At 44.2% G+C, this 11,518-nt stretch overlaps 1 protein-coding gene across 1 annotated transcript; it reads left to right on the forward strand.

Moving 5' to 3' along the window:
• Positions 1 to 3,880: 3,880 nt before the first annotated feature.
• LOC139311883 (zinc finger protein 239-like) lies at positions 3,881 to 9,457 on the forward strand. Its single transcript, XM_070936406.1, has 2 exons — positions 3,881 to 3,967; positions 7,219 to 9,457. The coding sequence occupies exon 2, from the start codon at positions 7,243 to 7,245 to the stop codon at positions 8,200 to 8,202; it is 960 nt and encodes a 319-aa protein (XP_070792507.1). The 5' UTR covers positions 3,881 to 3,967; positions 7,219 to 7,242; the 3' UTR covers positions 8,203 to 9,457.
• The last annotated feature ends 2,061 nt before the right edge of the window (positions 9,458 to 11,518 follow it).

The raw sequence follows: 11,518 nt of genomic DNA on the forward strand, positions 1-11,518 counted from the left end.
AGGCAGAGGGAGGGGGGGGGGCTGAGGGATGAAAAAAAAAAAAAAGAAGAACGCAAGGGATTTTCGTCACATCCGGTCTTTTCTTTTCTTTTTTTTTCTCCTGACGAGGCGCTCTAGGACCCCCCTCTTCCGAAGATTCTCGGTGATAGGAGGAACCGGCGGCGAGAGGCTTTCTAGCCGCCGGCGATCGGTACAGTTAAAAGAAAGGGGCGGGGTGATGCTTATGCCCGCCTTGGCTCCGCTGAGGAGGAGAAGAGGGGCTAGACTAGAGCGGTCTTTTCTATGCTCGGGGGGGGGAATTAACCCTTCCCATGCCGGTTCGCAGAGGGTGACACGCCCTCGCCTCTTTCTTTCTATAGCATGGACAATAATTGGGGTGGTTTTTTGGGGGGGGTGAGGGGGGGGAAATAATATTTGAGGAAAAGCTAAACTCTAAATTCTGAAAAGCTCATTTCTATCAATCCCCCGCTCCTGAATTACTCAACATTCAATCTTTTGCAGTTCGGGTGGTTCGAATCCCTAGTTTAGGTCTCCTGCGTGAGCAGGGGGGTTGGACTAGATGACCTCCAAGGTCCCTTCCAGCTCTGTTTTGTTTTTTTTTTAAATTTGATTTATATGCCGCCCTTCTCCAGAGACTCAGGGCGGCTTACAATGCGTTAAGCAATAGCCTTCATCCTTTTGTATATTTATACAAAGTCAGCTTATTGCCCACACAAACTGGGTCCTCAATTTACCTACCTTAGAAAGCATGGAAGGCTGAGTCAACCTTGAGCCTGGCGAGATTCGAACCTGCAGTAATTGCAGGCAGCTGGTCTTAATAACAGGGTGCTTTAGACCACTGTACTACCAAGGCTCCTGTTACTGTTACTGTTCTCCCAAAGGTGCTTTTTTTTCAAGAGGCAGCTGGACTTTCTTTGTTTTTCTTTGAAGATGTTTCGCTTCTCATTCCAAGAAGCTTCTTCAGCTCTGAGTGGATGGTGGGGAATGGAAGGATGGATATTCCTCGCAGACAGCTGGTCATAAATCCTTCCATTCTGTCCAGTCAGAACTGAAGAAGCTTCTTGGGATGAGAAGCGAAACGTCTCCGAAGGAAAAAAAAACAAGTCCAGTGGCCTCTTGAAAAAGCATCTTTGGAGGACCCTGGATTGGAAAAACCACAATGGCTGTAAATCTTTTGAGAGGAGGATTCCAACGTTACGAAGTTTTTGCTATTTTTAGGCTTCCTTCCCAAGTTGAATTTCAGTCTGATCTCCATTACAGGTAGCCCTCCGCTTACGACCACAACTCAGCCCAAAATTAATGTTGCTGAGTGAGAAATTTGTTAAATGAATCTTGCCTCATTTTACGACTTTTCTTACCGGTTGCAAAAGGGGATCACATGAATCCGGGATACTGCAACCGTCATAAATGCGAGTCAGTTGCCAAGCATCCAAATGTATGACCATGGGGATGCTGCAACGGTCATAAGTTTAAAAAAGTCTTCCAACTCTTCCTAGCACGGTACAAGATAAACACTCCAACCTCAACTTTTTGTAGGAAGAGTTGGAAGTCAATGCCCCCTTTTCAAATAAGTTTGAAAAAGTCGCTTTTTTCAGTGCTCTTGTAACTTTGAATGGTCACTAAGTGAACTGTTGTAAGTCGAGGACCCCCTGTATATCAAACTGACTGTCAAACAGCACAGTAAAAGAATATTATCATTTGCTTCCCCCCCCCCTTCCTGCTTTTTTTCCTCCCTGGGAACAAAAAAAGAGGCCTCCTTAAATAACTGGTTTCCGTAACAAGGAGTGCCTTTGACTGTTTCTATTTCTTTGCAGAAGATGAAGCAAGAAGATGGATTCTGATAAAAAGCGGTTCAAGGAAAACAGAGAAACTTCTGGATTCTGAATCCCTGCCAGTTTCATATTTAATTCATATCCAACTTCTTTTAATCTATTTGTTTTAAATACATGTAATAAATAAATAATCAAATCTACTGACGAGGCAGAGGTGAAATGCCCCGGTTCGGACCAGATCACCTGATCCAGTAGCGATGGAGGCGGGTGGTTTGGAGAATCAGTAGCAAAAATCCATGCGCCCCCCCCATGTCCAGCTCAGCCGCACAATCATCAGAGGCTTTTTTTTTACTTTTAAAAGCATGTTTTCTACAACCTCTTCAGCCGAAAAATGTTTTTAAAAGTAAAAAAAAAAGCCTCTGATGATCGCGCGGCTCAGCTGGGATCATCAAAGGCTTTTAAAAGAAAAAAACCCTTTTTTTTCTTTTAAATGCCTCTGAAGATCCCAGCTGAGTTGCCTGATCAGCAGAGGCTTTTTAAAAAAGCATTTTTGAAAGCATTTTTTTACAACCTCGCCCACCCAGTCACATTACTCTGCCCCCCCCCTCAAGCCATGCCCACAGAACCGGTAGTAACAAATTTTAGCTTTCACCGTTGCGAGGAGGGAATTAAGGGGCACCTTTTCCACCCTCCCCCTGTCCTTTTCTGCACTAAGTTGAACGTTTACTACTTAAACAATTAAGTTAAACAATTGTACACATTTACCATCAGGTCCACATAAATAAAATGAACAGCTGGTGCATTGTCATTATTTGATTTATGGATGACCCCTACAAGACTACAAATGCTCTGGCAAAACCTCTTTTTCTTCTGTGACATCTCCAAAATTTTGCCTTCCTCCCATTCCCAGTCTATGAGTGAGACAGGCTTAAATTGTTCTTAATTATATTTTCCCTTTTATTGTGACATACAGGTAGTCCTCAACTTACAACACTTCATTTAGAGAGGAGGAGTGGCGTGGAGTGGAGGAGTGGAGTGGAATGGAATGGAATGGAATGGAATGGAATGGAATGGAATGGAATGGAATAGAATAGAATAGAATAGAATAGAATAGAATAGAATAGAATAGAATAGAATAGAATAACAGAGTTGGAAGGGACCTTGGAGGCCTTCTAGTCCAACCCCCTGCCCAGGCAGGAAATCCTACACCGTTTCAGACAAATGTTGTCCAAACTTTTCTTTAAAACCTCCAGTGATGGGAGCATCCACAATTTCTGAAGGCAAGTCGTTCCACTGATTTAATTGTTCTGTCAGGAAATTTCTCCTTAGTTCTAAGTTGCTTCTCTCCTTGATTAGTTTCCACCCATTGCTTCTTGTCCTGCCCTCAGGTGCTTTGGAGAATAGCTTGACTCCCTCTTCTTTGTGGCAGCCCCTGAGGTATTGAAATGCTGCTATCATGTCTCCCCTAGTCCATCTTTTCATTAAACTAGACATACCCAGTTCCTGCAACCGTTCTTCATGTTTTACCTCCAGTCCCCTAATCATCTTTGTTGCTCTTTTCTGCACCCTTTCTAGAGTCTCAACATCTTTTTCACATAGTAACCATTAAAAGTAACAATGGCACTGAAAAAAGTGACAGGACCTGTTTTCATACCCAGAAACTTGACGCCGCTAACCAACCCCACAGGTTTATCTTTAAATAAACCGAAAAACAAAAGCCCAATCAAATGTTGTTTGAACTCAGAATGCCCATCTTGCAGACGTAACCGTGCAGTGACATAACTCGGATAACAGGGAAAACACAGCTTTGGGCTTTTTGCTGTGTGCAAACTCCAGTGTCTCTTCCAGATGTTAACTGCAAAGGCCTTTTCAGGGTTTTTCTTCTTTATTTCTTTCACTGGGAATTTGAAGTAAGGGTTAAATCCTGCAAGTCTGGCTGCCTAGAGAAGCTGTTTAAAGAAAATAACCATGAAGAGGGTCTACTCATCCATGAAGTCACTTCCTGTGCTTTCTTTTCTTGGTGGTGGTGGGGGGAGGAAAGTCAGGGAATTTGGTGCGGAGGGGGGGTGGGCTGTAAATTTAGGGGAAGGAGAACTGCAGACAGTCCCAAAGAGGTTTGCCAGAGAAGTGTGCTGACTGACCTTGCTCTGCAAAATTAAGATCTGCACTCAACGATAAACCGCAGCCCCGTCCAGGTCTGGCTTTTCTAAAAGGGTTGGGTTTTTGTTCCAGGCTGCAACTGGGAAAGGCTCTCCAGATTTGAGATAAAGCAGAGTCCAGTCTCAAAATGCTTCTTTCCTGAATCTGTGGCTGGGACAGGTTGGAGATGAGACAGGGTGGATCTGAAGGGGAGGAAGGGGCAAGAGAGCTGGGCTGCAAAGCTCCAGCCTACAGATCAGCAAAGCAATCCAGAGATTCAAATTAAGTCTGTAGAGATTCTCAGTCATCCAGATCATAGGTTGTCTCAAAGGTGCCTTTTCAAGAGGCAACTGGACTTTCTGGGGTTTTTTTTTTTTTTTTTTTGAAGATGTTTCACTTCTCATCCAAGAAGCTTCTTCAGCTCTGATTGGATGTTGGGGAATGGAAGGATTTATACTCCTTGTAGACAGCTGGTCTTTTGCATCCTTTTTGAGGGTTATTGAAGGACTTGGAGGTTTATCTGTGTCCTCAGGGTCACCTGAGTTAGTGCTCCTGGTTCCTGTAGTCTGCAATTTTTCCTCTGGAAATCCATTTCTACTCCCACACCATTCCAAAAGTATTCATCCCAAATTGCAAAGCTAAAAGTCTGTAGAGATTCTCAGTCATCCAGGTCATAGGTGATTTTTTCAGGAGGCAACTGGACTATCTTGTTTTTTATTGAAGATGTTTTGTTTCTCATCTAAGTAGCTTCTTCGGCTCTGGCTGGATGGTGGGGAATGGGAGGATTTATATTTAGATTTCCAGAGGAATTACAGTCTACAGCCGTGATGGCGAACCTATGGCACGTGTGCCACAGATGGCACCCGGAGCCATATCGGTGGGCACGCGAGTTCAGCTCCGGTGCACATGTGTGTGCTGGCCAGCTGATTTTCGGGCCTTCTGGGCCCACCAGAAGTCTGGAAACACCCTGTTTCCAGCCTTTGGAGGCACTCCGGGGGTGTGGGGAAGGCTGTTTTTGCCCTCCCCAGGCTCCTAGAAAGGCTCTGGAGCCTGGGGAGAGCAAAAAATGGGCCTTCCGGTTCTACCGGAAGTCGGCAAACCAAAAACAGGGGGAGTATGGGGGTGGTCATGCGTGCAAGTGGGGGTGGGGTGGGGCGCATAGAATTATGGGTGTGAGCACGCACGCTCATGACCCCCTCCGCTTCCCCCGCTTTTGGCACGTGATGGCAAAAAGGTTAGCCATCACTGGTCTACAGGAACCAACCATTAGCGTTACTCAGGTGACCCTGAGGACACAGACAAACCTCCAAGTCCTTCAACAGCTCTATAAAAGGATGCAAATGACCAGCTGTCTGCAAGGAATATTCCCCACCATCCAGTCAGAGCTGAAGAAGCTTCGTGGATGAGAAGCGAGAGAAGTCTTCAAAGAAAAACCAGAAAATCCAGTTGCCTCCTGAAAAAAAGCATCTTTGGGACAATTCAGTTATTACACTTTGACTGCCTCCTCCTGGTCACCCAGAGGTTGGCATCCTAAATCTGATAGCCCTGAAAGACCTAGAAATAAATTCTACCACTTTTTCCATTTTTAAGAGATTGTCAGTCTCAAGGAAGAGATGTGTTCAGTGGCTGTAGAGATGAACAGGTGCTATAGGCATCTTAGTGCCAGGTATATGGTTTGGAGCAGTTTCTCAATCTTGACAAATAAAAGAGGGTTGGACTTCAACTCCCAGAATTCCCCCACCAGTATGGAGAGTTGAGGTCCACATGCATGCAGGCTGGAGAGCTCTGGGAACTGAAGTCCACCCATCTTAAAGTTGCCAAGGTTAGGAAATGCTGCTTCAGTGGCATCCTGCTTAGTACATCCAGCATTGTATTAGGTGTTAAATAAGTTAATTAACCTTAATAAGGTTAATTAATAAGGTTGATTAGCCTTAACTAAATACTCTGCCTTCTATATTTATTGATTGATTGATTCAATTTATATGCCACCCTTCTCCAGAGACTCAGGGCGGTTTACAATTCGTTAAGCAATAGCCTTCATACTTTTGTATATACCTGCTTAGTAGGGCTTTTGCCCCCCCCCCAGCGGTGTTCTTTTTTTTAATACAAAGTCAGCTTATTGCCCCCACAATCCGGGTCCTGATTTTACCTACCTCGAAAGGATGGAAGGCTGAGTCAACCTTGAGCCTGGTGAGATTCGAACTTGCAGTAATTGCAGGCAGCTGGTGCTAGTTAACAGCACTTTAGTCTGCTGTACCACCAAGGCTCTTCAAATCTGCTTTACGCAATACAATAGCTGGCTTATGCAATACAATAGGCCATAACCGTTTACTAATTAACCTTTAAAGTTAAGGTTTGGATAGACGTTTTAAAAATCATATATAAAAAGATGTTGGTTTAGCTTGGTCACTGAACCCCTTGATTTGTAAACCAGAGTTTGTTGCTTAAAATACTCTCTCAATCTGGACAGTTTTGCACTCCTGTCAGAAGTACCGAAGCGCTTCCAGGTTGAAAGGATTAGCCGGTGACATCACTGTTCCCTGGGGATGTCCAGTTGGGAGGGGGGCTCCTTTTATGTCCATGGCAGGAATTGGATGAGAGCTCAACTCTGCCCCATGGCAGTTTTCAGGCCTTGAATGCAAGTTTACTAACCTCCTGCCCAGCATTCTAACCACTTGAGCCACTGTGCTCCTATCTGGACAGTTATAGTTTACCCAGTAAACCATAGTTAAGCAAACTGGTCTAGCACATAAGTAGGTAACTTTTATTATTCAGTAAACCATAGTTAAGCAAACTGGTCTAGCACATAAGTAGGTAACTTTTAAACCATAGTTAAGCAAACTGGTTTAGCACAAAAATAGGCAACTTTTAAACCATAGTTAAGCAAATATAGTTAGCACAAAGGTAGGTTAAGTTTTATTCCTCCAGATGTTGTTGAATTACAACTCCCGGAATTCATAGGAAACGTGGCTAGAGATGTGGGGATGTTAAGAGGAGTAATTCAGCAATATCTGGAACAGTGTAGATGTTAAAGATGTGTGGATTTCAACTGCCAGAATTCCCCAGCCAGAAGTCTACATATCTTAAAAGTTGTCGCAGTGGAGAAGCACACTGATCTGGAGGAATTCAGATGACTCTGAATCATGCCAGTCAGCATGCCGGCTGAGGAATTCTGGGAGTTGAAGTCCGCATATCTTAAAGTTGCAAAGGTTGAGAAACATAGGTCTAATGGTTGAGAATAGTCCACTAACATCTACCTTTGTCTAGAATGATTAATTGGGTCTCCTTTCTTCCCCTCCATCCACAGGACTGTTGGGGAGAGAAAAAATAGATGGAAGCAAATGGGATCTCTCTGGAAGTTCAACCCAAAGAGACAGACGCACCCCTAAGGATTCCAGATGACTCAGAAAGACAGCGGGAGAGGAAAATGGCTGCAGCCAAAAAACAGAGGAATGTATCCATCGCCAGCGAAGATGCCGGCCAGGTGATCCCAGCTGAGTCGCAAACAGTGGGGGAGAGGAGAGAGAATGAATGCCACACGTGTGGGAAAAGTTTTTGTTCCAAATCTCGCCTCAAAGTCCACCAGAGGATCCACACGGAGAGACGGCCCTATCAATGCCAGGAATGCGGCAAGGGCTTCCGGCAGAGCGGCCACCTATCCCAGCACCAAAGGATGCACACTGGAGAGAGGCGCTACAAATGTTTGGAGTGTGGGAAAAGTTTTAGCCAGAGTACCTATTTCATCTTGCACAAGATGACCCACACGGGAGAAAAACCTTTCACTTGTCCGGAGTGCGGGAAGAGTTTCAGCCACAGCCGGCGGCTGACTATACATCGCGCCATCCACACGGGCAAGAGGCCATACCAATGTCCGGAGTGTGGACAGAGTTTCAGCCAAAGCACCCACTTGACTTCCCATCAGAGGATCCACACTGGAGAGAAGCCATATCGGTGCACCGAGTGTGGGAAGTGCTTCAATCAGAGCACTCATTTGACTCTACACCGGCGGATCCACACGGGAGAAAAACCCTACCGGTGTCTCGAATGCGGGAAGTGTTTCAGCCAGAGCCCGCATTTAACTTTACATCAGAGAATCCACACCGAGGAGAAAATCTATAAGTGCTCCGAGTGTGGGAAGGGATTCCGTCGGAGCGATCACCTGATCTCGCATCAGAGGAGTCACACGGGGGAGAAACCGTATCGCTGCTCCGAATGCGGGAAGAGTTTCAGTCGAAGTTCGATCCTGCATAAACATCAGAGAATCCACAAAGATGGAGAAACATCACTCTGAATTTTTCTTAACGCTGAACTCAATGGGCAGAACTTTTGAGGGTCTCTGGTCTTTTGAGGGTTTTGAAGATTGCTTGACAGCTTGTGGTCTGGTGCTTAGTTAACCTTTAGGCCAGGGGTCTCCAAACATGGCAACTTTAAGACTTATGGACTTCGACTCCCAGAATTCCTCAGCCTGCCATGGGAATTCTGGGAATTGAAGTCTACAAGTCTTAAAGGTGCTTTTTTCCCCTCAGAGGCAACTGGACTTTCTTGTTTTTCTTTGAAGACCTTTCGCTTTTCATCAAGAAGCTCCAAGAAGCTCCGACTGGATGGTGGGGAATGGAAGGGTTTATATTTCTTGCAGACAGCTGGTCATTTGCATTCTTTTAGCGAGTCATTAAGCCACCTGGAAATTTATCTGTGTTGTCAAAGTCCTCTGAATGGTGCACCAAGGCCTGGTAGCTCAGCAGACTGATAGCATTGTGATTAACACCAGCTGCCTGCAATTACTGTAAGTTCGAATCTCACCAGGCTCAAGGTTGACTCAGCCTTCCATCCTTTCTAAGGTAGGTAAAATGAGGACCCAGATTGTGGGGGCAATAAGATGACTTTGTATAAAATATACGAAAGTTGAAGGCTATTGCTTAACGCATTGTAAGCCGCCCTGCGTCTCCGGAGAAGGGCGGCATAAAAATCAAATCAAAAAAAAAAAAAATGGGTATGGGGCCTTCTTGGAACTGCTGAAAAGACTGTGTTGTAGATAGACTGGAGATAGATGATGTCGTATCCCCCACCCCCACCTCTGTTTAGAGAGGGCTGTTCAATTTTGATATCAATGGCTTCTTTGACTCCTCTTTCAAAGCAGAGGTCCTCTCTGACCAAAATGTGGACTATCCTGTCTTCAAAAGAGTAGCCTTTGTCTTTTAAATGCATATGGACTGCTGAATCTAGTCCTGATTGCCATTCAGAGTTGAAGAAGCTTCTTGGGTGAGAAGTGAAACTTCTTCAAAAGAAAAACCAGAAAGTCCAGTTGCCTCTGGAAAAAGCAAGCGCCTTTGGGACAACCGTGACCTGGAGAACTGACAATCTCCACAGACACAAGTCTTAAAAGTTGCCAAGTTTGGCGGCCTCTGCTTTAGTCATTAGATAAAACTTGCGGGTGTTGTGGAAATGTTACTTCATAACAAGCATACTCGAAGTATGATGACTGTGCATAAATTGCAGCAAAATATGAATTAAATGTGGAAATAAGGTGAGGAATAGAAATTATAATAAAGCAGTTTGGAAAAATTCTCATGTTTTCTCCTTGGTTACCAATTGGCGGCATCATCTCCAGTAATCAATCTACCAAATTTTCCCAAAATAAACCGGGTCTTATATTAATTTTTGGTCCAAAAGACGCATTAGGGCTTATTTTCCAGTTAGGTCTTATTTGGGGGGAGAAATACAGTAAATGCGTCCATCTGGCTGATGATCTTAACAGGGTTATTTTTGGAGTAGGGCTTATATTACGAGGATCCTGAAAAATTTTCCAGTTAAGTCTTATTTTCAGGGAAACACTGTCTACTAGGTGCTTTTTGAACCTGCCCACTATAAGATGTATGGACTTCAACTCCCAGAATTCCCCAGGCTGGCAAGGAAATTATGGGAGTTGGAAGTCTAAACATCTTTTCTCAAGTTAGTCTATATCAACTGCATCATGTGGACTGTTTAGGGAACTTACTAGTTTAGGAAGCAACCCAAACTGGAATGAATACTGAAAAGAACCATGTGTTGGGAGAGGAGACTGTGAATTCTAGTCCCGCCTTAGGCATGAAAGCCAGCTGGGTGAATGTCAGGGTTCCAAGTAACACCCCCAACGAATTTTGGCATGTTAAGAGATCATTTTATTGTTTTTTATTAACGCTCAAAAATAACAAAGAAAAACCAAGAGCCCAAGTGAGAGGTGAAACAAAGCAAAGAAGACTCCGAGGTTAGAAGTTCCTCAAAGTTCCATTTTATTAGATATGCCATATTGGCACATGTGAGAAAACCCGAATCTGAAAGCTTCCAGGTTTTCCCCACCCATCTTGCAAGGCAAGATGTCCTTGACTCTCAAAGAAAAGAATGTTATTATGGCTAGATATCTCTGCAACTCAATGCAATCCCCCCCTCCCAGTGTCCCACAGCACTAAGTGTGGCAGCCCTGACGATCCAAAGAAAAAGATGGCCTCCAGGGCTGACAGTGACTTTGGGCCAATCACCAGGAGACTGTGAGTTCTAGACCCGCCTTAGGCATGGAAGTTGGCTGGGTGACTTTGGGCCAATCACCAGGAGATTGTGAGTTGTAGTCCCGTCCCAGGGATCAAAGACTGACTTTCAGCCAATCCCTCTCTCTCTGTCTAACCCCCCTCACAGGAAGTTGTGGGAAAAATAGGAGGGAGGAGTATTAGGTATGTCCATTGCCTTATAATAACAAAGGCAGGATATTAATAAATAAAATAAATTGTATTTTCTGGAGTAACATGCAAACATCTTTAGGATTTAGGGTTTATATCCAATCTTATTTAATTTCTGAGATATGCATATAAATGCGTACACTTGGCGGCATGGACACTGCATATTGATAATGTTGCAAAGATTACGGATTTTTATTTTTTTAATTTTTATTAGTCATATTTCTATGCCGCCCACTCTCCGAGGATTCTGGGCGGCTTTCACCAAAGACAGTATACTAAATAGCATATTGCCCCCAACAATCTGGGTCCTCATTTTACCCACCTCGGAAGGATGGAAGGCTGAGTCAACCTTGAGCCGGTGAGATTTGATCTGCTGAACTAGCAGTCAGCTAAAGTAGCTGCAGTACTGCACTCTAACCACTGCGCCACCTCGGCTCTTTGGCAAACAATGCATTCAAAATCTGCAGATTGGGTTTAGGACGGGACTACAGACAAAAGGAGAAGTCGTCTCAAATGGAGCGATTCATATGTCCTGAAAAAATAGGATAAAAAAGCGAATCTGGATGATAAGGAAGACACCAAGGCCAAGATGGATGACAAGGCAGAAGAATTTTGGCATGTTAAGAGATCATTTTATTATTTTTTTATTAACGCTCAAAAATAACGAAGAAAAACCAAGAGCCCAAGTGAGAGGCGAAACAAAGCATATTCACATTGAAAGCAAAGCCAGAAAGCTGGGGAGAAGGAACCCCCCCCCCCATAAAAAATAAGAGCATTACAAAAATGTAAAAAGGGTGTGGGGGGGAGGATTATTTGGATACCGGAGCAATATTCCAGAGCAGGAGATGAGACCAAGAAGACCTCCCTGTTTCTAACAATATACAATTCATACAGGTA

Source organism: Pituophis catenifer, unplaced genomic scaffold (assembly GCF_029215685.1).
Source record: "Pituophis catenifer annectens isolate HBS135680 unplaced genomic scaffold, rPitCat1.0.hap2 SCAF_2, whole genome shotgun sequence".
Taxonomy (NCBI): domain Eukaryota; kingdom Metazoa; phylum Chordata; class Lepidosauria; order Squamata; family Colubridae; genus Pituophis; species Pituophis catenifer.